Raw genomic sequence first — 27,333 nt, 5'->3', positions numbered from 1 at the left:
GGCATCAGAAAGCATCAACACATAAAGAAATTCAGCACTAAGCATCTGAAGGAGTTGAATAAAGGCACTGAAACACAGTAAGCTCTGCACTTACGTCACTCTGCAATCCATACGCCCACTTGGCCCATGCCACTTTCCTGTCAGTAGGCAAAACAGTGTAATGATGGAGGGCTGTCCTGTATCCTTTATCTGAAGCCAAATTCTGAGCCTTTTTGGCATGGACAAGGTTAGCCATATCCAGGGAGACCTGGAACTGATTCTTTGTGTCCTCAAATGCCTTCTTGTACTCCAGATCACTCTGCAGTTTTGACATTTGAAGGGAATGAGCCATCTTTGAATCTTCCTCTACAGCTTTTACTCCAATCAGCTTACCCTTCATCTTCTCATAACCTTCCTTATATTTAATCTGTGAAGAAAAACATAGACCATGATTCAAATCATCTAAGTTACCAAACTGACAGCTCTACTTGTAGTAATGCAATGCTCTATCAGCATTGTGACACACTGGATCCTCAATGCAAGGACCTAAGTCCATTTGCAAGAAAGAACTGGAATGCCTTAGAAATTAGCAAATGTCTACCAAGAATAAAAGCTTTCTCATTAATTATTCATTCTCAAAAATCTCTAAGAAATCTTTTACTGTTGGTTATCCTAAGGAAAATGAGCATTCATTCAGCACTGAGGTCAGAAGGTTCTTTCAGACATTTTCTGGTCAGGTAGAAACGTACTGTCACTTTGTTTCATAGGAGAATTCCACTTCAAGTACTAAAATTCAACCTTTTGTCAAAATAAGAATAAGAAAAGATAGTCAGCATGTGGGAAATAACTCTGAATTGCTCAGAGCAAACCTTCTGAATAATTACACAGCAACAGTCAACCAGAGAACTCCTCCATTGCTCCTTAGTGTGAATCAAGTGAGTGTGGCTCAGGGCACAGAAAGAGATGTGACACATCCTCAGAACTCTGATAGCAACCTGGACTGTCAGCTGTCTTAATACTAAAGAACTTTGAGGAAGTCCATACTCACATCACTTGCCAGATCCCTCTTTGCCTTAGCTGTCAAGAATGACAAAGCATCCAGATGAAGAACAAATCCTTTTTCCTTCTGCTTCTCCCAGCTACTTCTGTACAGTTTCTAAAGAGATGAAAATAACACAGCGTCCTTACTACTGCCAATATATTCTATTTGTTTTCTAGTCACAGTGAAATCTCTGAAGTAATATCAAACCACCATACACTCATGACCATACATTTAAGAATCAGATCTTACTCTCATCACTTGCTATCTTCCCTTACACGCTGTGCATACTGTAACCCCACTTTCCTACTGGCTCCAGTGAAACTTTCAGTATGCCTTCATCTGACTGAAGGTAAGCACATGGAGGATACACAGCTTCAAACTCTAAAAGTGACAAGTCTTCAGAGCAGTGGATGTGATAAGTATTTAATTGAAAACAAATTGACCATAAAGTTTTCATATTTAAAACAGTTGGACCTTCCCATAGAAGGAGTCTGACTTCCACCCACAGAACCAACATTTCAACTGCAGCTATTCACAGGGCTTAGAGAATCCAGTCCACGGTCTCACACAGTACCTCACTGATATTGGCAGCATTTGCTTTGGCCAATAAGAAGACAGGGTCATCTTTGGTGATGGTGTACTGATGAAGAAACTGCTCTTTTCCTGACCTGTAGGCAACCTGTCCCAGAAAGCAAAGTGTGGTCAACAAACCGTAGTCCATGCTTATTTTTGAAGAAACAATAGTCAAAACATCCTAAATATTCAAGGATTTGTTTCATTCTGTTTATTTGGTGAGTTAGTCTTTAGCATCATGACTTTTTTTTCCCCCAAGTCTCAACTTAAAAGCTGACAGAGCCAAGACAAAGAAATTACTCCTTCAAGGAAGTGGAGAAATAGCAAGCATATCAGGATACTTCAGTTCTCTCTCCAAAAGTTAGTTATTTAGCTGATCATAAATCTGATGATAATTCATAATCTGAATTAAACATCTGCAAGGATATATTTTCTCCAGTACTAAATGGCAGCTATTATTTAGGAGTAGCTTAATAAACAACAGCAGCTTAATAAAAATAGTGAATTTCAGGGATGAAATGAAGAACACTAAGGAATTCCATCTGTAGAGAAAACATGTGACCAAGATACAGTTGCAGACACAATATTCCAGCAAGGACTACCATTCCAACTTTAAATGAAAATATCAAGGACCTTCTACGATCCAAGCAGCAAACATTTCCATTTTACATCTCAGGGCAACTCCAACCGAGAAATTTGCTGCCCTGTTTCAGAACCCTGTGAAGCAGTTGGGAGAGCTACTGAAAAGCTATGAAAAGATGGCCCATTTCATGAAGTGCTAAATTTCTTAAATCTCACAGTGAAAAAATGTATATTTTCCCTACTATAGAGCACTAAATCCAGCATTACTATTCCATCTTCAACACTCATACAAGAAGGTAGCATTATAGAGTAAATGGAAGATAAGTAATGGGAATCAGGAGACCAACATTCTCATCCTATTCATACTAGTGTTATCTCTGAGACACATAACAGTCATCCAAATAAGTGCCTGTTTTTCACTGATACAAGGAATAAAAATAATAAAAAAAAAAAGGAAACAAGGTAGTTGCCTGAAGAAGACAAACAAAAAAAAAGCCATGACAATCATAAAGCAATAATGCTTCATTCACGTAGCAATTTGAGGTGCTGACAGCATCTTCAGTTCAAGGCATGGCATATTATAAGAAAAAAAAAAAAAAAAAAAAAAAGGTTAACAGGTTACTTCTATTACAAAATCATTTGGTCAGTGATTTTTAACAACAGGTTCCCTTCCTTCTGGAATTATAAAAGTGAGTTGCATTCAGCCAAGTGCTGCCAGGAGTTCTGAAATACCATCTGCCAGGGTCACGAGGGCCCAGGGAAGGATAGAGAGCATCCTGAAAGTATCCAGTTTGGAAAAATGTATTCACTTAATTCTTTTACAAAAAATCCCTTAGCAGCAACAGCTAAAGAATGTGGCACTGAATGCAGACACTAATATAGTATTACACAGCCTGACAGGGCCATCACTGGAGAGAAATACAGAACCTGGGGCGAGCGTATCTTAGTCCCTGTGCTTACATTTGCTTTGCTTTGAAACTCCAAAGTTTCAAAACTCAGAGCGAATACTAGAATACTGTTTCCCCCTGCTTGCTTCCCTTTACTTTCTCACAGATAACCCATTTTTGTGCAGACTACATTAATGTCCCAGGAAAATTTAGACAACCTCTTATGAAAGCTTTTCAGTCATCCTTGAATCTCACTTGCATCACCCACAAGGTTGTTGCAGAGGCTTTCTGAAAGAGGATTTCCCTTTCTTTCTCTGGCTATTGACACCATCTGTGGGAAGCCTGGCTTGCATATCTCCATTCCCATTGATTTGTTGTTGTTCTAGTTTAGAGAATTCAGTGGGAGAACTCATGAAATCTACAAACAAAAACCCTTAGAAATAAACCTCAAGAACTTAAACTTTCATATATTGCAAAGTTTCACAATGATGTGTTCTGCCTCCCCTCGACCCTCAGTATACATATATTTCAGGAATTACTATTAAGAGAAAAGCATTTGTAAAGAGAAGGACTCACATCACTTTGCAATTCCTGGCTTTTCTTGGCATGTTTGATGTGAGAACTGTCAGCCACGCTGGTGAATTTCAGAGCATCAGCCTTCTGTCGGTACTTTTTCTGGATCAAATTAAAGCAAGTTATAAAAAAGCTGCTGCAATATTTACCTTCCCACAAGCACATGACTGATAGAGTACTTAAAATCTATTCACAAGAACAAATTTTCATACCGAATAGTATTTCTAGTTTGATAAATAAGACTTGCACTACTTCTATTCCATCTTGTTTTACTTTACATCTGGAACACACTAAAGTGATTGGAAAACTTCCACTGACATCAGCAGCCTTTGGATGAGGTCTGTTTTGTATCTATGTCTCTGCCCAAGCCTCATATACATTGCTCACTTCAGAGCAAGCTAAGCACCTCTATCTGAGACAGTAAGAGGAAATTCAGAACACCATTTCAAGGCAACAGAATGACAGGCAAACACTTCTTGCATACTTTAGTCAAATTCTTATTCTAATAGTTCCACAATAAGGTGGGGCATTCCACCTAGGAGAGCTTTAAATGCATTTTTTCATGGTATGGCATTTCAGGAGAGAAATCATTCTGTTTGAACTGATGGATGAACAGATCAGTTTATGCTGTGACTCTTCTAGAGAAACACAAAACAGAAGTTAAAAAAGCATGCAGCACTTCAAAGAGGTGCTCATCGCTTTGTTTTAGGAACCTGGAAGGGAGGGAGGCAGATTAAAACCAGCATGTTTTATTACATATCATGGAGCACAACATAGTGACATTTTGCAAAGACAAAATGCCAGTCACCATAGGGCAATAGAGATCTCTAAAATAATATCCACCAGTATAACCAGTGTGACTGTCAGACATCTCTTGGCCTGACATAGCCCTGAAAAGAAAAGGTAGACCACTGTGGATTAAGTAATTGTGGAAGTGATTACTAATACAGCACATCACAGTAGCAGATGTAAGTCTGTCTCTACCAAGACACTGGATCTGAGAGTTGCTGCTCTCTTTTTGCTTCTAAGATGTACTTTTTTTTCCCCTTGCAGTAGCAGTGAGAGGCTGTCAGAGACTCAAAGTATCAGAGTATAATTCCAGTAACTTACTGGCTTCTGGTCCTTCCTCCAGAACTAAGAGGGTTTTTATCCTTCTTGTGAAACTTCCCTTAATTTATTCACCTTTCTATCCTCTAGTTTTCCAAGCACTAGTGAAACAACTTAACCACAGCTAAGAAGCTGCAGAAATGTACTTCCGTAAGGGTAACAGCAGTGTATGAATTAACCGAGGGAAAGGAATGAAATGTAGCACTGTTGAAATTGCCAAGCATGACTGTCAAGTATCTAATTTTTCAGCATTATTCCTTAAAAAGTCTACACACTACATGCAGGAGATTCCATAGGAAATTCTGATTCCTTTCCGTGTTGCTCTTTTAATTCATTTACCCATTATGTAGAGATGAAAGTACAATTACAGGGCCTTTTGCTCACAGTCTTGAGGGAAATCAGTAATTGTATCATCAGAAAACATTTTTAATGTTGAATCCAGGATCACCTACACTGTAGAATATCTAAAGTGTCATCTTTCAGTATAGGAATTCCTCACCTCATTCCGCATGATATAGCATAATAAGCGTGTATAAGCCTTCGAATAAGCAACAGACAGAAAGCTGAGCACTTTGCTTACCTCACTGACCAAATCTCCTGCCTTTTTGGCTTGCTGTATATTAAGACTTCCTTCTGTAATACATCCAACTCCTTTCATCCACATCAGGTCTGCCCTGTACTGAAGCTATTGAAGAAAAATAACAGTTACAGATATGAGGGGCAGAAGTACAATGTTTGGGTGTGAACATGAGCACACCTGCCAGTTTCAAAGACATGTCAAAGCCATTTAAGAAGTCCTACTGTAACTCAGATTGCGTCCACGTGAAATAAAAAGTAGCATCAAATTCTGAAGATGTTTATATGCATCCATACTGCATCAATAATTAAGCTGAGCTTATACCATCTTACATCACTCTGGAGCCCATAGGCCTTCTTGGCCCATTTTGTCTTCATATCTTCTGGAACCACTGTGTATTCATGGAGTCTCTTTCTATAATCCAGGTCACTAGCAAGTGCTTGGGCCTTCTTAGCATGCCTCAGGTTTACCATATCCATAGGCAGATGGAAATGGGTCTTACTCTCTTCAAAATCTTTTTTGTAGGCAATCTAGAAAAAGTAGGAACAAAAATAACTTGTTTGTACCACTGCACTGCAAATCCAAACCTATCTTAAATGTCTAGTTTTGTTTGTTTCCTTATGAAGATGGGGTAAGATAGGTTCTAATATGAACCAAGTCCCATGTGAGATCCATAACACAGCAGAATTAATATTGCAGATTATTATAGTATATCTTAGTTTACAATATACTTCTATCTGCACAAAAGTTCTCTGTTGAAGTGTTGAGGTTTTAATAGGACACCAACCCAAAATCACCTACAAGAACAAATGTACTGTGTAATCTTCGTATATTACAGTCTGAGGCAAGAAACAAGTCACATACCACTGCTGAAAGACTCATAATTATGGATAACATCTTCTGAGCAAGAGAAATAAATAATTTACCTCACTACTCATCTTGGCCACCTGCAGAGAGTGCAAAAGTCTTGAATCTTTTGTTTCAGTTGCCTTTCCTTTTGTTTTCTCATACTCTTCTTTATACTTAATCTGTAAAAAATAAAATAAAATAGTTTAAGTTAAAGCACATCTTTGATTTGCATCAGAGATAAGCAATGTGTTTTTCACTGACTATTTGGGTGGTCAAAATTCAGAAAGGCTTATTCCAATTCCCACACGTTCTCAGAAATTCCCAAATGTGAAGGACAAGTCTTATCCATATTACGTTTAACCTCATTCTTCAAAGCTCATTCCTCTGAGATGCATTTTCTTACAGACTTTGTCTTCTGAATAGCTAAATTACGTTTTGGTTTAAGAATCAGATAAGAAATCAATCATGGAAAAACCAAGCAAGACTTGATTTTCTTAATGAGGTGGGAAGACTGCTGAATGAGCATAAAACTCTTCTTTTCTCAATAGATTTTTGAATCATCTTCAGTACTGAGCACTTTTTAGCTGCAGGCAAAATTTCTTCCTTTTCCTTTCTACAGGTGAAGAACTGTGGGAGAAGTCATTTAAAAACAGCTAGTTTTGATTTTGATTTTTTTTTTAAATGTTAAAGAAGCAGACTAAAGAAATATGCAGTGGATGATAACAGCATTTTTGAAAATATGAACGATTCAAAACACTAATTTTTACTATAGAAGGATTGAGCCCACTGTCCTTTTGCAAACTTTGCTTCCTTCCGTACATTCATATTTAAAAGAAAATAATTTCCAGAGAGTGAAATTTCACAGAACAGTCTAAGGAAGTTTCCAGCTGTTCATCTGCCTTTGAGAAAGATGAACGTATGACAGTAAAATTCAGGTCTTAAAAACCCAGATGAAGAGAGCTTAGTTTTATTTCCCTGTCCTACAGCAACTTATGTAAAGAATAATTCCTAGGTAATTAAATGTAACCCACATCACTTGCAAGATCCCTTGAAGCTTTGGCAGCAAGTAAAGGCAGAGAATCGAGCTTCATTTCAAATCCCTGGCCCTTGCTCTTCTCCCAGCCTTCTTTGTACTTAACCTGAGAAAGGAGAGACAGAAACATGTCAGTATACAACACAGTGTCTTAACTGAACATGAGAGTGACTAAGAGCAAAACAGAACTATAAATCTTCTCTGCCCACAAATTAGAACCCGCTTAATTCACAGTTCATTATAATTTGAGTTAATTAATTGGCTAGGATTGAGTCAATAGTTTTATGCTTGGAGTTTAAAGTCACCTTAAATTCCCAAAGATGCTCCAATAGCTCTAGGTTTTAAAGTCTCATGGAGGAGGGAAATGTTTCCAAAAGCATCTGTGGTTTTTTTTTTTTTTTAATATGCAAATACTGTGGATTAATAGGAGCTGATCTCTAGGGAGGAAGTGTTTAGAATCAGACATCACACTGCACGTTTCAGGATTTTTCTTTCCCCATCATACCTCCCAACCTAGATCTAGCAATGTTCGCCGCCTAACTGTAGCCGCAGGTCTTTAAGTGAGCTGCTAGAGGCCATCCTTAGTTTGAGATCTTTCAAAAGTTGGCACTCATGTGGTCTGAGGCCTGGTAATTCTTTAACTCCTTAAACTAAGGCTTTCCTGTAAGTGCTTGATTTTAAACACACAAGTCTCTAAGAAAGTCACTACATACTGTGAAGAATGATGAATGGCAGCAACAGTAGGTTTGACTCAAGTTCAACAAATTCACTGTGACTCATTGCATAGACTTAAGTGGCCTTTCAATTATTAGAACTGCATAAATGTTGATTCTTCATACAAACACCAGCACAGAAGTAGCTAATTTGTGAAGTGAACATAGACTTATTAAACAAATTCAAGGCATTTGAAAAGATATTGGGGGAAAAAAAAAAAGTCTGGCAGCATCACCATACTTGCAATGGTATCCCTATCTCTTCTTGTTTCTAGTTCTCATGCTGTTTATTGAAGACTGCTTATAAACATGTGTTTCCAGAAACGGTACCACCATCTTTACTCTCTTCTGATGGCATTCTGAGTACAAATATTTCCATGTAACTTGACTTACCTCACTATATAATTCTGCATTGGCTTTGGCCTTGACCAACTGAGGTATGTCCCGAGGCAGAGTGTAATTTGTTTTTGTCTTCTCATACTGGGCTCGATAGTTCAACTGCCATAGATTGAAAAACATCAAAATCAAACTCAGTTATTTTTTATTAATTAAGGAATAGGCCGATGGCATTGATTGACTACTGCCGAATTTCAGCCTCCTGGTGTCATATGTTACATTTGCTATAAGAATATCATAGATGTTACAGCAATCATAACTTTTTCGTAGGTACTAGGAATTGGAATAACTATTCCATAAATAGAGTAACTACTGATTATCTGTAAGTAAAAATACCTGATTTTTTTTACAAATCATGCATTAATAAATATACGGAAAATAAATTCCTAACGAAGTGCACTAATAAAACTGTTAAAAATGGAAGAAAATATTGTATCTACTGACTGCTATGACTGCTACGTTTCTGTAAGTAGTTTCATTCAACTTGTATTCTTTTGGTGGTAAATCTGCCAAATACCCACCCACAATAAAAACATTTAAGTGCTTCAAATGCTATGAAATAAAATTATGAGATAATTCATAAACAAAGATGGCCATTGTTGACAGAACTTACATCACTGAGCTGCTGAGCATTTATTTTAGCTTGAGCAATTTGTGGAGTGCTGGCAACAGAGCTATACTTCATCTTGTCTATGCTTTGCCTGTAGTTTACCTAATTTAAAATTAAAGAAATAGAAAAGAGAATATTTAGTAAGGGAGGTAATGTTCAGACTAGAAAATGAGCGCTTGAGTAGACAAAGTTATGTTAGCTATTTTCCCAGCAAAATCATAACTTAGATGATAATAAGCTGAGATGGAGAAAAATACCAGGATCTCTTGGATGAGATCTGCAGTCATTTATAATCCCTTTCCCTCAAAACAACAAATTCATAAACACAATTAGTCCTCTAAAGCATTAATATTAAACTTATTTCTTACCATCACTCAGATCAGATTATCTTAAAAGACAGTTATAATGTTCCTTTTTATTAATAGGTCTGTCCAATGTAATGCTGTACAGAGCAAATGAACTCTCATGCATTATCTTTAATTATTAGATCAAAACTCAGTAAGTTCCCTATGTAGTAAGTTCCCTATGTAGTAAGAATTTTGAGTGAAGGATGAGAGAAGAAAACCATATATTTACAAAACAAAACAAAAAATTACTAACAATCATAGTACTGAAGTCCACAAAATTAACATGATGACAGCAGTGCTAAGCTATTAAAACAAACAAACAAACATATTTAAACCCAAAGTTACACAAGATTACAAATCACAGAGAAGCTTTCTTTTAAACCTGTTGTTGCCAAAGGTTTTACACTGCAGAACACAATTATCATTCACTGTTGGCCAAGGTCAATATTCACTAATTGCAACTTTGCAAACATTGCAAATCACATAAACCTAGTTTCATAGAACACTCATTTCCAGTTAAATGGACTATGATTCCTTTCTATTTCATGTATCCTTATATAAACTTCCTTCTTTCTGACACAACCATAACATTTAGGAAAGAACTTCAAAATTGATCAAAGTACAACAAAATCAAACATTTGATTTGCTTCCCTTGGAGACAAGAAGAATTTTACTTCCACAGAAAGAGATCATTTCTTTTTTACTGAAAATGTATACCCCTGCTTATGATTTTTTAAGGAGAAAGGTGACTGTCCATCAAACCTGAACTTACAGAAATTAGTTCTACCTGCTCTAAACATTTCAGCACTTCCTGCTCTTGTACAATTCAGTCAGAAGCTGCTTTTGGAACCCAAAAATCAGTTGGCCACAGAGCCTGTTGTACTACTCACAATCATCACCTAGTACTTTACAATAGTCCCAGGATTTATCTGCTTATTGATAGCTATTATGTTTACTTTGAAGTCTTTGAGGATACAGCTCTCACACAACAAGAAATCAAATCTTTTTAAAGTCTTTTCAAAGAAAAAACTAAAATTGTTGCCCAAGAGGCAACAACTCATCTTATAATTGAAGCTTATCAAATAATTCCTCAAAAATACCCCAGGTTGTCCAGAGAAGCTGTGGATGCCCCATCCCTGGGAGCGTTCAAGGCCAGGTTGGACAGAGTCCTAAGCCCTGATCTAGAGGGTGGCCACCATGCCCACAGCAGGGGAGTTAGAAGCAGATCTTTAAGGTCCCTTCCAACTCAAGCTGTTCTATGACTCTAGGAAGAACGTAAGTGTGGGGCAGCACTAATTTTTTCCCACTGTGTTCAACTGAAGCGAATGACAGGAAATGGCACCACTATTCCTCTCAGCCCTTGCATTTTTGCTTTAACCTTTTCTTTTTTTTTTAATCACTGGCTGTCTTCTTCCACGATTAAATCATCATTTGACATACACAATCTGTCACTCTCTCTCCTACAGAGAGATGATGAGCCATGCAAGCCATGTAAAAAAGCCATAAAATTATTTACATCTTTCAAAGGGACCAACTTCCTTGTTGTCTGGTATGAAGGAGTGAGAGTAGCTGGGTAATTGTAGTCAACACCATCATGTTTGTAATCAGATTTATAGGCTATCTGAAACAAAGAGAGAACAACAAAAAAAAAATCATTCTTTTTTTTAGGCTGTCATTTGTTTGAATAATTATCAGTCAAGAGGAAAGGAGAAACAATAATATTAATATTAAATGCAGGAAACAAAGTAATTTCAATGTCGTGAGTGACAAAGAAAATGAAATTATTTGCATAGTTTAGCCACTAATTGATTCTTTTTCAGCTCCTCAATTAATCCAATGCCAACAGTGGGAGCATTAACTTAACTTCCACCTATGACACATCTCTTTTATCTTTCTGCTTAGTTCTCAAGCTTCTTACAGATTTGTAAATAATGTACTTGAAGGAATGGTATGTAACGAAATAGCTTTTTGACTAACCCAGTAAATTAAATTGGAATCCAGAAATCTTTATTAAAGGCTGGTTTTTTTTCACCAAAGGTCTGACCCTGGAGGAGGGAAGCAAGCAGCCTTCAGCATCCTACTGATGTCAAAGAAAACTGAAGGAGCTCAGTATGTTGCCAGATCACTGAATTTGCTTATTTCAGTCTCTCCCACACAGTGCAGTACAAAAGGGTTTCCAGAATTTCTTCTCTTCTCAATATATCTATCCTTCAAATCTTTACTACAATATAACCTATGTTCTACCATCAGCTTAATTCTGGAAAAATAAAAAAAGGAAAGCCATGACTACAGAAGTGTGATTTAAAAAGACTTACATTGCTTGCCAAGCTGCCCACTTTCATGGCATGTAACATTCGCTTGTCCATACCAATGCCCATGTAATGACCTTTCATTTGGTTCTGGTATGTTTCTTTGTACTTAATCTGTATTTAAAAACAAACAAACAAACAAAACCTTCATAAAACTTGTTTAGTTTTTTCCATGTGTTTCCATGGGTTACAGCAGTGAAAAAAATTGCTACAGCTATGGTATGTCAATGCTGCTCACAAGCTCACAAAACAACCACAGCACTTCTAAAAACAAAGCCTAGAATACTCAGTGAATTTCCTAAGGTAAAAGATGTCCTTTGTACATTCTTCAGAACACCTGGATACCACATTCAGAAAGTACCTCCACATTCTACTGCTGTAAGTTATTCCATCAGAAGTAAATACTAAAATAAATAATGCAAATAAGCATTATTTCTACAATATTTGTACAAATGAATCATCTACCAAAAGCAGATTGTTTTGCTGCAGCTTTCACCAAGCCCAATGCACACCCAGTGGTCTCACCAACCAGGGAAAAATAACAAGATAAATGATCTACCCTACCATCATCTGCTACCAGAGTAAGCTTTCAACAAACCACGCAAGGCACTGAACACTTACATCACTGGTGTATTTTGAGATCTTGCTCGCATTCTTGAATTGAGGAGTATCGCAGTAGTTAATGCTGTACCCTCTGTTGTTCCCAAGATCCTTCTTATATTCCACCTTGGTGACAAGAATACAGAAGGAAAAAAGTTATGGTAAAATGTTAAATTGCTCTATCGAGTTCCTCTGCACACTGATGATTAGCCAGGACTACTGTTCAAACATTCTGATACATTTCTCTTACCAGAAAACGTATTGTGGAAATTACTATAAGGATGAATTTCTTATCTTCACTTCTCATTTTATAGACAAAAGAAAAATTGTTACCAATTTAATCCACACAGACCTCAGGATTGAACAGGAAAAGGTTTACTAGCTTACTTTTTCAGAGTAATTGGTTTAATATTTTCATTAAGTTCTTTTGCTTTGAAGCAGGGATATTCAGAGGGACTGGGACTAAATTCAGCAACGTGAGGTTAATATACATAGAGACTAGCCACAAAAACCTGAGCTTTAAGGATTCATTGCCTGGAAGGGCTGAGAAAAAAAACAGTTCATATGTAGGCTGATCAGACAAGGATGGCAAGATGCTGAAATAATTCAGCCATAAAGAAGGTAAGTCCAGAGCAGGAACAAAAAGAGCTTTTTTAGGCAGGCACTGGGTAGTGTGCATGCTATGTACCAGGATCCAGCAAGATCTCATCAGGAACTCATGCATTCTGACAGTCATTCCTGTTCAAGGCATACGCACTCAGCCTGTAACAGCTGCAGTGAAAGACCATGAGAGAAGAAGAATTTTGCTTTCTTAGTCAGGGAAAACAAAGGCTGAGAGAAAATGACATGTGTGCAAGCATCTCAGAAAGATAATCATGGAGGGAAAAGAACTTCATAAACCAAAGGGCAATGTTGGCACAAAACACACTAGTAATAAAACGGACAGGAATAAATACAGGCTGGAAATTAGAAGAGAGAGGATTATACAGTGCTATGCAAAAACAGCAGAAGCTAGAAATCATTGGCCCGGGAGGCCCCTTCCAGTCCTACTTCCAGGGGTTGTTCATTATTGAAGGTTTTATTCTTTGACACCTCAAGAGCATAAGTTTTTAAAGTGCCATGGGAAACCTGTAGGAACTCACACTTATTAATAGCTTTATAGCTCGTATGACAATATAAATAAATTAACAATTCATAATCTACTGAGGATTCCCGAGCAATCTCCCTTGGCTAAGCAGAAGAATGCATTACGAGCAAGTCAGTCTTTTACATCACGTAAGAAAACAGAAACCTGCGCTGACAATATAGCACACGTTTTTGATTCTGCTGGTGTTATTTCTCACTTATAACCAGAACATTCTTTGAAACACTGTAATATATACTCCCAAATAATCCACAACCATTTATGCTTGTAACCTCAGAGCACATTAAGAGCACAGTACAGAGTTTTCTTAGATTTCTATTCTCCATGTAACCAGAATTAGAAGCACTCTCCTGGTATAACATTCCATGTTTCCATGCATATCTTTGGAAGGGCCAGATAACAGTAAAGATCTGTTCTTGCACCTTCCTTTCCAGCTGCTGTGCTACACAAAGAATTTCTGCTACACAAGGAACAAGAAAAACAAAAGATTTTAAAATCTGTAGTCCTTATTCATCAGATGCAGAAGTTTGTGTGGGCTGCTATTACACCATTTTTCAGATCACTTACCTCACTAACAAGCTTGTTAGCACTTTGGGCTTGTTTAAGGACCAGGTTGTCTTCAGCTGTTAGAGAGTGAAAGTGAGCTGCACCTTTCATCTTGGAAAGATCTTTCTTGTATTTTATCTGAAAAGTAAGAAAAATTATAAAACAGATGCCTACCTTTTCAATGCTGTTTTTTGGACTGGTTATAAAAGTTGCAATATGGCTTTTCCCATTCTTGCTTTCATAAGAAAATAGAATTTAGAAAGTTGAAACATTGCAAGTTCTTGTTTTCTGAAATAAACCAGGCATAAAATCACAGCCAAAACAATTCCTGCAAAGCCACTGCAATAGACAGCAGTTTTTAACCTATTTCTTTACATAGATTGAACAGTACTGGTTGTTGTTTATAGCTGAAACAGATAACTAACAGACTCATGACAAGAAACTGCTTGGAGCTTGTGTGCTGTTCTATTAGTGAAGTTAATTGTCAGTACTTTAATTTTAGAACTCTGCTCTGAGAATTGCATACAGATAGTTATCAAGCTTTCTATGATTTTTTTTTCCTTTTGTAGAAACCAGCATTATGAAAAAGCCTTATCTTTTTGCCACTTTTAAAGTTTTTAAAACAATTACATTGCTCTACCAAGTCAACAATTAGATAAGGTATTTCTGATTTTAATTGAGGCATCTGGATGAGGACTTAAGTTGAGCTAGGATGAGTAACGAGAGATAATATTTGTGTTGGCCTTTACCAGACTTTGCCCAGCAAAACCCTGTTTGGAACTGTCTTGAGCCTGCTTTGACAGGGGTGTTGGACTTGATGATCTCTGGAGGTCCCTTCCAACTCCCACAGTTCTGTAATTCTGTGAATATATTCCAGTGTTTCTTGCACACAAGGAGATGCAGATTCATAATGTACAAAATAACAAATTACTTGAAATGTGCTCAATGTAAAGGTATTATTTCTTTTTATTTTCCGAGCCTGCTCACCATTTCACAGGCTTCAGAGACATTAAAGTTGCATTGTAAGTACTCCAGCTGGGTACTGTTATAAATCATCCCTTCACTGCAGATATTAAACTCATAGAATCACATAAATTAGAAGACCTTCAAGATCATCAGCATTAATAAGGAAACTGCTGACCACACTCAGTTTGAAAAAAATATGGAACTGCCATCTTTAGCTGGAGTGGTCAATGGTCCCCTGTTTAAACATGAAATATTTCAGTTTGTCATATGGGATTTGGTCATGGAAGGTCTCAGGTTTTTAATATGGTCTCTATCTATAAGCTCAAGTAACTGAATGTCACCAATTCTTCCACTCTTGTTTATTGCTAGTGTCTGGTCCAGGCTAGTACAAGCCGAAAGGCTCAAGCACCTGTTAACTTCTCAACAGACAGACTGAGCCCATCAGGTCAGATAGTCTCAGAGGGGGGCAGGTGTCCTCACAAACAGAGTCTGTCACTCACAGGAAGCCTTCACAGCAGCCACAGGGTAGCGACCTCATTTTTGTCACTGCTAGAAACAGTCTCCTCAAGCAGGACTGAAGCTCTTTAATCAGTGGGCTGCATGCAGGAATCACACTTCACCATCTTTTTTTTGCCAATTCTTCAGCTTATCGCCCAAAACTAAAAATCAATAGCTTAGAAATAAGCTAAGCCTTATGTGGTGACAATGTCACACTTCATATGACTGGCTTTACGCTGGAGGCATGCTACATCAAAATATCAAACCAGTTCAGCTCATTCATCCTCCATTTATTCACTACTGGGAATATACCACAGTAGTCCAAAGGATGATTAAGACAGTTGAAGGTTTCATTAATAATACAGGTGCAGATTTGCCAGGAGGGTTAGCCTAACAGTAGGGATCCCCATTAGTCGCTGCTTCCACCTCCTCCCTCACACAAGCTGGAGCTGCATCCCCTTTTATTAATAGATACTATTAATCCCTTGAGCTATCCAGTTCCCAGCAACACAGTGAAATGTCATCCTTGTTTACTTCTCAGGTGTAATTTTAGCATTTTCCTTCTAGAGCACAGCTCTAACAAACTGGTGTTTTTAATTGTTCATGAATGGTATTGATCTGGGTTTCATACTTACATCACTTGCCAATTCATTTGCCTTCTTGGCATTTTGATAAGCTGGGGTGATCATAGCTGGAAAGCTTCCTTTCCCTCTGCGTTCTTCATACTCATTCATGTAATCCTGAGGAAAAAATCAGTCTTTATTCACCACATATATGTATGGTGGTGTCACGAATGATTTCACAAAACCCCGTAATCCTTGCTAGCAGTAAAGTTCATTACTTTGTCATTATTACTTTTTTAACAAAAGAGAAAGTAAGATTATCAACTTCAAGAATGAAATCACCCACCAAATTAACTGTGCCAGCAAGAGGAATTTAGTTAACAATTAGCTGTGGCCAACATAGCATTCAAGTGTATAACAACATACATCGTTTTAATTTCACCCTAAAACTTAGAGATGTAATGTTTCCTATTGTGTCTTTGTTAATATACACTTGCCTGAAAAAAAAAGCCTGAAAAATATTTAATGGTTTGAGCAGCCAGGAGATCTTAAACTTTCCAAGTTTAGTGTGGGAGCCTGATAGAAATCTCTTGCCCTCACTATAGCCATTCCTCACATCACAACTAACCAAAACATAATACTTCTCTAGAAACAGAAATACCTAGATATTACAGTGCTAAACTATTTTGGGAACAAACACAAAATTCAATTTGCTGGATTAAAAAAAAAAAAAGAAGAAGAAAAAGGTTCTGGGTTATCCTATTGAAACTATAAGTAAATATTACCATTTGAAAAGCCTTTTGATGACTTAATAGCAAAATACTGGAACTTTCTTAGCATGATATTACATAATGACAACCTCAAAGGCTTTCCAGATCTGGGGAGAATGTGATAAGCATATACACAAGTAAGGTATAATGCCGTGTGTCTTCTCTGTTATATTTTATTTTTCTTTGTGGCAAAGAGCCAATGTAAGCCAAAAATAAATAAATAAATAAACAAATAAATCCGTGCCATGTCAGCAGTATCATGGAGAATGTAGCATAGATAGAAATTAAAAATATTTGGGGGATCTCTCTGGTGACTTCTCGATGCAAAACAATGAACTGTGGCAATTCTGTGCAACATCAATATCACAGGATATGATTGGTCATATTGTAAGTCTGTGAACAATACAGATACTGCATCCAAATTATTCTACAAACAGGCACAGAAAGTAAAATATATCTATACTGCTGACTCATCAGCTGAGTTAGTCTTTTAAAATAACATTTGTGAGCCTGAATTCTTCAGACTAAATTGTCATTTTCTCTTTTTCGCAAGTTCCTCAAATATGTTTTATGTTATTTTTAATATCATTCATATTCCAAAGCATCATTTTAAAGTTTCAAATAATTAATTTTAACTTTTAACTAGTTTTTCAAAAATTAATAAAACAGCATGCAGTAAATTCTTTAAATTGCCTGATGTATGATATGTACACACATATCTGCACACGTGTAATATGTATAATGTAGCCTCATGATCTTGACTGTTAAAACTCTGATACCTTTACCCATGTTAAGTCATACTTAATTCAGAGAAATCTATTCAGTGGCTCACTTTTATTTGAATAAAAATATTAGAATCCAGCCTATTAAGATTAGAACTCAAATTAAATTTGAAGTCTGTGACTGAAGTTTCAAAGATACTTTCAAAGAAAAAAAGACTTAAATTAATTCAAATGATAGAAGCATTCCAATCCTAGAAGATGCAATTAGCACTTTTTCAAACTCATTTTATTTGTTTATTCTTACTAAAACTTGTATGAACTCTAAAGATAGAAACTAATTGAAGACTCCCTTCTAAATGCGTATTATTGAAGGATGGAATGCTTTTCACACATCACAAAGATGTAAAGTTGGACAGAAGCAGTGAACAAATGTAAAATTCCCAAGTGTCTTAGAACAACGTACTTCCTATTCCTTCCAAAGAATATAGGTCTGATAAGGAGTTAGGAAGAGAAACTAAACTAACCATATAATTTCTTTTATACAGAAACATCATTCAGTTCCTTTCAAATTCCATTTAGTTGTATTTAGTTCTATTTAATTCTGCTGTTTCCATGGAAGAGGCATACCTTAATTAGAAAAGAACTTCAGATGCTATTTGGCAGACCACAAAAATAATTGTGTTACAATTAAAAAGAAATGAAACTAAGAAGACGACTAAAACAGAACTAAAGCCTATTTGGTTCCACGTACATAGAACTACAACCTGTGAGTCTTACAATATCAATTTTGTAGAAGAGCCAACAACTAAGAAAACTTGCACACATTCAGAGCTGCAAAGCTTCTAAGATTTCTTAAAATAACAGCAGGAGAAATATCCTTTACTACTTTAACTAGCTTTCTATCATTTCATGACCCTTCCACATTTTCTCCCAGCTGAATTTACATTTTTACTTTCAACAGAACGAAAACTTTCCACATATGACCACATTTGAGTGATACATAAATATGCTGTAACAGAAATGTCCAGTGCATTCATGTACACAGATAAGATTTGTCACAGTAGGACTTATCCTCCCATAACCCAAATGATCCTATGAGGATCTGCAATGACAGCGATCTCCCAGATGCTGCATACCTGACCATATTGATCCACATTTTCTCTTGTAAAAGTAACATCTGTTTCAGCTGTATGGCTGGCTTTTCCCTTGATTTCTTTTTCATACGTTTGATGATACTTTACCTAAAAGGATTTAAACAAAAATAAATAAATAAAAGGAAAACAATCATCTGGATGAGTTTAACCCAGTCCACGGATATTGTATAATAAAAAACAAACAATGGCACACACATGTTGATAATTCCTGTTGTCACCAATCTTCAGAAGTCAGGTATGCCACTTAAAGATATAGCAACAATAGTGGTGTACTTAATAACATACACAATAAATGTTGGACTTGCCATTTTTTCCCATACCAGGAGCTCAATGTATTCAATACCTCCTGCTTCTCAGAGGCTAATCCCTGATGTTCAAGGTAAAAAAAAAAAAACCCATAACTAATTGTAATGCAAATTCATGGTTATCACAGAGCACTTCTTCCTACTTAATTTGCAACATTGTCACCTGCATGCCATTAATAAAGTGGAATGTTTCTGAATGATCTATCTCCCAATGATCAAGGGAATTCCAGGCAATCAACCTTCAAATTTGGACCAAGATCTGCACTACTGCTGAAGTAAAAATAATGCCTTTAACCTGATGCTGCCCTTTAATCAGCATTTCTCTTTGCTTACAAAGGGTCTTTCACAGATCAAAGGCAAACAAAGGCATTTAAATGTTTTAGAGTAAGTTGCTTTTGCCTTCAGAACTACAGATCTCTTCTGATTCTCCTTGAGGACTCTTAATAATGTTTTAAATTCACTTCCACTGAGTTAGCACAATATATTATCTTATCCAACAAATAGAGCTTTACTTTCACTCTCCAATGACAAAACACAATTGATTGTGCATTCTGAAGCAATACTGATATCCTTTTACAATGCTTTTTAAGGATTACAGGGATGTTTTGCTCTGTTTGGAATGGAAAAGGAAGCCAATGAAGATCAGTACATCAAGGAGTTTAACAAACACACACATACAAAAGATAAAAAGTAAAATTAGTAGAATAGAAAGCAATTGTTTATATCAAACGTATGCATATACATGTGTGTCTGTGTGTATATAAATATATAAAATTGGTGTTCAAGAAGCTTGTTTCTTTGCCTCATGTAAATCTCATTCTGAAATGGTGCACAAGAGATACGGAGCTGCAAGGACTCACTGGGAGCATGGTAAGTCATGGCAAAGCAGAACCCTGCCAACACAGCCCTCCCCTGATGTAAAGCCACCAAGGAGTATTGCAGCTACTGTGTAAGTTAGAACTGCTCTTCAGCCCTTCTAATTGATATGTGGTTGGGTGGAATGAAATCAAAGACCTTCAGCTGATTCTTTATTGTCTTCCTTCTACCTACCATGCAACAGGAGGCTGGGTAAAGGGGAGAACAGATATCCACAGTGTTTATTCACAAATAAAAAGATTTTCCCTTTGTGCATAAAATTCAACCTTATACCTTAAAAAGAAAACAATTTTGTTAGTGAATTTTCTTTCAAAAAAGAGACTGCTTTGGACACTTACATCACTGGCTAATTCATTTGCTCTCTTAGCAATTTGATAAGCTGGAGTGATCATAGCAGGAAAGCTGCCTTTCCCTCTCTGTTCTTCAAAGTCTTCAGTGTATTTCAGCTGTAAAAGCAAACAAACAAAATAGAACAAACACAGAACAAACAACAGCAATAAACAAACAAAACAAACAGGACTGATCAGAGAAATGTATTTTGGTTACACACATAATCAGGTCTTAAAGTTACAAAGTCCAGTATTCAATGGCTGTCAACTGCCAAACTGTCTTGTATTAAGTTTTTATTTTATGTTCATTTTGCAAGTGATTTATAAATATCTTAAGAGTCACTTTCAGAGTCAAAAGTGAATCAACCTATATTTTTTTCCACTTACATTACTTGCAAGCTGCCCTCCAGCCTTTGCATGAAGTATATCTGGAGTGTCTACAACAGAGGTGAACTTTGAAACTCTCTCTTCATGTCCCCGCCTATATTCCACCTGGGGGAAAGATACATACATAAAATACATACTACAAGCAAGAAGTAGCAAATATATTTATTCTCTCAGAAATTATCAGTAGGAAGAAAGCAGCAATTGTAAAGAGATTCCCCACTGCAGAGTTGAATTTTAGGCATGCTGAAATCTCCATTTCCTTGAAGTGAATGCTGGAAGGAGACAGAACTGGCCCCAGGTAATCAAAGTTTTAAATGGTACTAAATTTATGTGAGCCGCACATTTGATTAAATTATTACAAGAACAGACATTAACAGACATTATTAAGGTCATACTGTGGTAACAATACAGGCAGCATAGAAAAAAATGTAATACCTTAAAACCATTTGTTCAGGATTTATTTTTATTTGATCACTTTCAGTTGAATTGTTATTTTTATGAAAAGGCAATTCTGTGTGTATATATGATCTAATTTATCTTGTAAATGAATTAAGTTTAATATTAACAATATTTAATTTCATATAATAAAGAGAGTGGAAAAGATCAGAAGATGAGAAAAAAAAAATTACTAAAGCCACCAAATGAAAATAAAAGCATTGAAGTAAAAGTTTTTGAGTGCTCATGATTTCATTCAGGTTGTAATACATTACAGAAAAAGTTGTTTTATCTTCCAGGAAGTGTCTGCATTGTCATTTATCTTATATGATTATTTTTCCCAAAGAAATTTGTTAATCATGTTTCTCGCAACACGTTATTTGTAGAACTGTGTTCATCATAGAGTACACTGTCTAAAAAGAATGGCCAAAACCCAGGATTCTCCACCTTCAGGAAGTCTAATACATGATTTAAAAAGCTAACACTTACATTACTGCTTAGTTGAGTAGCTCTCTTAGCCACCTGATAGCCTGGAGTGATCATAGCAGGAAAGCTGCCTTTGCCTTGACGCAGCTCATATTCTTCTGTATACTGGAGCTGCAAAATTAACATTTGGGTTTTGTTATTCTAAAGGATCATACTGTAGTTTAATACTATTACCTTTTTAACTTCCCCTTCCTGAAGGTCTGTAGCTTATACCATATAAGTTTGTTAGGTAGAAATATGTCCTACTTCCAAAATCAAACAAATAAACAAAAGACAAAAAAAAACAAACTCCAACCAACCAACATTCCACCTTTGTATCTATAATCCATGGTTAGTTTTCTGTGTTATTTAGGGCTCTAACCCATTGTAAGGGCAGAGACAGTCATACTTTAGATTTTCCCCTATAAAGGAAAGACAGTCGAAGGAAGTTCTACTCCGTGAAAAATAACACATGCTTTCCATCATAAGTTCTGCTTTAGAGAGGAAAAGAGTACTAAGATAAAGATATAATCAAGGTCAGGTCAGGTATCTTTGATAATAGCTGAAGTGCATCTCTGTTACATAAACATAGAAACGTGTGGTTTTCAGGATAGGCAATAACATTGTTGTGTGACTAATTACTCACATGGCTAAATACTGTTAATGATGGAAGTAAAATAACTTGAATTAGAAAATTCTTCTTCTTGTACAAGAATCACCATTCCAAGTCCTGGCTCCACACAGAGCAACCCATAATTCACACCCTGTGTCTTAGAGTGCTGACCAAACACTTCTTGATCTCTGGCAAGTTGGGGCCATGACCATTGCCCTGGGGTGTCTATTTCAGTGCTCAACCACTCTTCTGGTAAAGAATGTTTTCCTAATATCCAATCCAAACCTCCCCTGATGCAGCAGTAGATATGTCAGTATTTCTTTTGGTAGCATCTCACTGAAGGTTTGAGTTTGATGCACTTTTCAGCCATGAAACTGAGTTATTTCATATGTCAGTGCACTTACATCATTCAGAGTCTTCTGTGCCTGAGTTATCCTGACCATCTGAGGATCTGGCATGTTTCCTGAGTACCATGATGTTCCCCCCTGATAGGCAGCATAGTAAGCATTCTACAAAACAAAAATTAAATAACTACTGAGCTGCATCCTTGTTTTAAAAAGTGAGCAGATGGTCTAAAAGGAAGAAACACACAATGCTGTGGAAGCAAAATTTACCCTCCAATGACATATAGCACAAGGCCTCCACATATCTTCAAAATGCCAGACACTAAGATGTCAGGACATAAGATCCTGGATTGATACCCAAACAACTCCCCTGGGAACCAGATCACTTGCTGTGAAGCTTCAGTGTCAGTTGCAAAGAAGCATGTTGGTACGTCAGTACAAGCAGCAGCCTAATTATTAGGTAGGTATGCTCATCCTCTCCCACCTTTTGGTTCTTGCACCCTAAGCTACAGTCAAGCTACTTAGCCATAAACAGTTCAGCCAAATAAGAAGCATTTCGCTTTTTTAGCATAGTGAATAAACCTGCCAAGGGAAAACTTTGTTATCCTGTGAGCTTAAGGCTTGGAGACTTGAGGGTAATCTCTTACCTGGCTGGCCAGATGTTGGGCTTTATAAGCAGCTTCAATGTCTCTGGACCTCCCATCCCACTGAAAGGCAGATTTGAATTGCTCACTCTCTTCTCGATATTTTACCTACAAAAAAATTAACTTGGAATTAGTAGCATGTTGGTACAGCACTCCCAGGAGAACAGAGACAAACAAGGTCAGCGCAGTCTTAGTCCACAGTGGTATGGAACCTGCAGGAACTGCAGCAACCAAAGAGTAATGCAAATCAAAGCAACAAAAACAGTGCTGTTCACACAACAAAATTGGCTTTAGTTTTAAGGTCAAAGCTTGTGTTGCAACCCACACAATAAGATTCTACCTAATACTAGTTCTATTGTGAAGCTGCACATCTGTAAAGGAATGGTGTATTAGACTTGAAATTTGATGTGAAGCTCTAAAAGAATAATTTGGTCTTCGGATAACACTTTTTGGGGAAAAAATCTACAAGGACTAAAAGAACTTTTAAGCAGAACATACCAATGCAGTATTAGATGAAATAACTACTTCCTGCTGAGCAATACACTGACAGTGTAAATGCAAGGGAATACTATAGTAAGTCCTGGGCCACTGTTTTCCTCTTTCTTTCCTGATATCCAACCTAAATTTCCCTGGCGCAACTTAAGGCCATTTCCCCTCATCCTGTCACTTGTCACCACTGAGAAGAGACCAACCCCGCTCTTGCTGTAAGCACCTTTCAGGTACTGGAAGAGAGCAATAAGGTCTCTCCTCAGCCTCCTTTTCCCCAGACTGAACAGCCCCTGTTCCTTCAGTCCCTCCTCATAGGGCATATTCTCCAAGCCCTTCACAAGCCTTGTTGCCCTGACAGAGAAGAGATACTCAACATGCACAGTTTTCAATTTATAAATTAAGTACAAGAGGCACACAGAGATTAATGATTTGTCTGCAACACAGAACTTCTGTGTAGAGAGAAGCTGCTGAATTTTTATCTCTATACTCACTTACACGAAAAGAGTATGATATAAATGAAGAAATATTTTTTCTGGTTAAGTTTAAAAATAAGAAAAAAATGCAGTAGGAATTGAAGCAACTTAATACCACTTTATACATTTACCAATGAAATGGTGTTCCTACAAGCAAAATTTCTACAGAAGTGCTCCCTTTAAGTAAGTACTGCAGAATCAGCTTCTTTACTACCCTGAGCAATTTTCTCTCTGGAGCAGAACCTCATTATGTGATTGAAAAGGACAGAAGGTGCTTGAGGTGTTAAAAAAAATAAAGGCAGGGAGGTGGGAGGGGTGGGGGGGGGAATGATCTTTGAGCTATAATTTGTCTGGTGTATATATTCATATGCACTGGAAGTATCTGTGTCATATCATGCCTAAAACCAGAAATAGAACCTACAGTAATCCCAAGCTCATTCCTCACCAGATCTGTCACACATGGCTTAAAGTGTGACAGTCACTGTTGAAAAAGTGACTGCCTCTGATGATGCCAAACTTGATGCACGATAATAATACACACGAATGATAAAGATACAGCATCTCATAAAAGTCACTAAATGTGCTTCCACTTTTTATGGCTAACACAGAAAAACAGAATAATGTAGTGCACTGTAAGTAACAAAACTTACTTCTTTTATTAATGTCTAATCACATTTAAACACATTTGTTGTTTTTTTTTTACTAAATATGGCTTTGCAATCAGTAGTGCTATTTTAGTGTACTGAAAGAGATATGGCATAGAACTGAGGTTGCAAACGATTACGGGGTGGTTCAATGTTTCTTGTTTTTATAAAAGTTGGTAGGCATGTAAGTTTGAAACAAATACACCTGGAGGAAAACAATGCAAGGCACAGCAGTGGCTTTCGGCAAGAAAAAAGACTCGGAGCACCTCTAGAGGTTCAGAGGTGCACAGCAGCCTTCTGCAATAGCTGCACTTAGTCAGGTGCAGAAAGCTGCTCCATCCAAAACATTCTAGCAAAACATTTCCAGCAAAGCATGCAAAGCTCCCCACGCTTTGTGCTGCCTCACAAAAATGAAATACCAGCTCAGATTTTCCAGAAATATTGGACAAAGTATTTATGAGAACTTTTGCCTAGCTCTGACTGAGATAGATGTGTTTGTTTGTTTCATGGCACTCGGTATCAGTTTCAGATGAGATCATAAAACAAGTAGGTCATTCTTGTTTCAGACAGCTGTGTAAACCCCAGCTTAGTTACTAAGTTTGCATACTCTGGGCAGTATCTCCTGCAGCTTATGCAAACAACGCTTCCATATGGATTGCCAGACACGGTGTATAAGAATCTGCCATCCATTTTTCCTTTTGAAAGTATCGTTTCTTATGAATGAAACAGTTTTTAAAATTATATTCAAACCTGGGCTGAAGCGTTTACTGCTCTTAAAGAGCACAGAAGGCTAAATACAGAATACATACTTATATTTTTATAACAAGACCTAAACGTGATACCAAAATTTTAATCAGAGCCAAACACATTTGGCCATCAAACTCCTTACCTCACTTACCACTTCCGATAGCTTTTTGGCATTCAAATTTATTGGCGTCTCAAATATGCTTGTGAAGGTATTGTTTTTTGGGTTGTGCCTAAGAAAGGAAGCATAAAAGGATTTGAGGAATGTACCAGACAGCCCACAAGAAAGGTTCTCTTTGAGCACTTGAAAACAGTATCAGCCTCCACCCCCCCTGTACACAACTTTTCCCCCACTCAAACATAGATCTCAGATTACGTTCAAGTTATTATTGTATGGAGTAGGTGCCTAGAGCAAAATTAATTTTAATGATCATCATATCAATGCTGTGTTTCTAATAACAAAAGAGAATAATAGAATAAAAAACAACTGTCATCTCTCCTTTTTCTGCTGACAAATTTGACAGGAACTGATCATTATAAAATAAAAACTTCCGAGAACAAACCAACTCCAAAATCTGCATTTTATACATTTTCCTGATGATTAACTCAACCTGTTAACTCTTAACCACTGATTTGGAAAGCACAGGATTTTATGGTTGGGTTCATTTCCTTCCTGAAATACTGAAATGAAGCCAAATTTGGCATCTTTTAACGTGCTGGGCAAATGAGGAAGCTTTATCTTTAACAAGAGTTTCCCACCATTGTTGAGCCACTTAAATGCAAAGATAAGCACTCAGGCTCTAATAATACATTATTACGCATTGCATAGGAACAGACTGAGTCTAAATGGAGATCTGTTTCATTAGGATTACTTCACAATATTTAAAAATAAAATAAAATAAAAACCAAAGGAAACAAACTTACACTTGACAGTAAGGCTTTTTCTCATGGCTAACAAAGTTGTTTACTGTTAACATCATCTTGCACACCTCACAGTGAAAACAGGCTTTATGCCACGTCTGGAAATACCACAAAAGAGAAACCAAACAGACATTATTTGTGTTTCATTATTATTCCATTGAGATTCGTATTGCAGTATTGACCCATTCCACCTATTTCATGAACCTGAAAAACTCCTCTTCAAATGCATTATTAACTTATTTTTATTTAACTTATTATTTAACTTATTATTAACTCATTTCAGATCTGATCCCAGTTATGAGTTAAGAACTTCTGGAACCAAGAGATCTGCGCTGTGTTAAAAGCTCCAATCTATACATTTATTATAGTCCAAAATAATAAAGAAAAAGAACTGACCTGATCTATACAGTTAATCTTCTCAGCAGGGTAAACCCCATAGCCACATCTAGCACAGGGCTGCACATTCATCTTGAAATCCACAGAGTGAAAAATATATAGGTTTATACAAAAGGTTCAAAGAGTATGAAAGTGACTTTTTGGCCTGCGCAAAGCACGCTCCAGACGCTCCAGTCAGGGCCTTTTGCCGTGGTCAATGGCTCCCATTAAAGCTCTGAATTGAAGTCTGTTGCTCCGTTTCCTGACCTTCTGTTTCAAAGTCAGCTGCAGGCTGGCTTTTAAAGCTGCCAGTTAGTAAGAGCAGTTATTTTGGCAACTGTGTCAGTGCGTAAGGGAGGGTAGCAATATCTTTCTCTAAATAGAAGAATGAACTCATGGAATCGAATCATGTCCATGTGAACGTTAGAGTCTGATCATTTCGTATTTCAGTTTTGTTCTAAAGCCTGTTGTCATAAGCCCAGGGGGAAGATAAAAGCCTACACAGCAGCAATTCATCAGTCACCGCTCACCCTGATGCACAGCAAATGACTTTATGTAGGGCTGCTCTGGAGCATTATATTAGGAGGTACCACCAAAGAAGCAGGCCAGAGATGGGTTTGGAGCATCCCAGCCCTTCATTACATCTGGAAGAGGTACATTTGTTCTCCACCACTGTCTTGTCAACCATCATTCCAGATATAGGATGCACAGCAACATGGGCCTCTTATCTCAAAGAGCTCTAAATGTGC

At 37.0% G+C, this 27,333-nt stretch overlaps 2 protein-coding genes across 4 annotated transcripts in view; one reads left to right on the top strand and one right to left on the bottom strand.

Moving 5' to 3' along the window:
* Nucleotides 1–26,880, bottom strand: part of NRAP (nebulin related anchoring protein) — a 46,241-nt gene extending 19,361 nt beyond the window's left edge. For 2 of the 3 annotated variants that reach the window (XM_052677657.1, XM_052677660.1), the window contains exons 1-24: nucleotides 26,606–26,880; nucleotides 26,213–26,307; nucleotides 25,434–25,521; nucleotides 22,942–23,046; nucleotides 22,355–22,459; nucleotides 21,362–21,469; nucleotides 20,438–20,542; nucleotides 20,060–20,167; nucleotides 18,523–18,627; nucleotides 15,967–16,071; nucleotides 13,889–14,005; nucleotides 12,199–12,303; nucleotides 11,584–11,691; nucleotides 10,785–10,889; nucleotides 8,925–9,023; nucleotides 8,309–8,413; nucleotides 7,201–7,308; nucleotides 6,247–6,348; nucleotides 5,653–5,850; nucleotides 5,324–5,428; nucleotides 3,640–3,738; nucleotides 1,596–1,700; nucleotides 1,028–1,135; nucleotides 95–406 (exon numbers count right to left, since the gene is read on the bottom strand). In XM_052677657.1, coding sequence (XP_052533617.1) covers nucleotides 95–406; nucleotides 1,028–1,135; nucleotides 1,596–1,700; nucleotides 3,640–3,738; nucleotides 5,324–5,428; nucleotides 5,653–5,850; nucleotides 6,247–6,348; nucleotides 7,201–7,308; nucleotides 8,309–8,413; nucleotides 8,925–9,023; nucleotides 10,785–10,889; nucleotides 11,584–11,691; nucleotides 12,199–12,303; nucleotides 13,889–14,005; nucleotides 15,967–16,071; nucleotides 18,523–18,627; nucleotides 20,060–20,167; nucleotides 20,438–20,542; nucleotides 21,362–21,469; nucleotides 22,355–22,459; nucleotides 22,942–23,046; nucleotides 25,434–25,521; nucleotides 26,213–26,307; nucleotides 26,606–26,677 — 2,772 coding nt within the window. In that variant the 5' untranslated portion in view covers nucleotides 26,678–26,880. The remainder of the gene's footprint in view (nucleotides 1–94; nucleotides 407–1,027; nucleotides 1,136–1,595; nucleotides 1,701–3,639; nucleotides 3,739–5,323; nucleotides 5,429–5,652; nucleotides 5,851–6,246; nucleotides 6,349–7,200; nucleotides 7,309–8,308; nucleotides 8,414–8,924; nucleotides 9,024–10,784; nucleotides 10,890–11,583; nucleotides 11,692–12,198; nucleotides 12,304–13,888; nucleotides 14,006–15,966; nucleotides 16,072–18,522; nucleotides 18,628–20,059; nucleotides 20,168–20,437; nucleotides 20,543–21,361; nucleotides 21,470–22,354; nucleotides 22,460–22,941; nucleotides 23,047–25,433; nucleotides 25,522–26,212; nucleotides 26,308–26,605) is intronic. The other variant, XM_052677658.1, reaches the window with a different exon arrangement.
* Nucleotides 1–27,333, top strand: part of CASP7 (caspase 7) — a 131,788-nt gene that overhangs the window by 78,696 nt on the left and 25,759 nt on the right. The window lies entirely within an intron of this gene.

The sequence above is a fragment of the Tympanuchus pallidicinctus genome, unplaced genomic scaffold, assembly GCF_026119805.1.
Source record: "Tympanuchus pallidicinctus isolate F22 unplaced genomic scaffold, pur_lepc_1.0 scaffold16, whole genome shotgun sequence".
NCBI classification, from domain to species: domain Eukaryota; kingdom Metazoa; phylum Chordata; class Aves; order Galliformes; family Phasianidae; genus Tympanuchus; species Tympanuchus pallidicinctus.
This window is presented reverse-complemented; position numbering and strand designations above follow the sequence as displayed.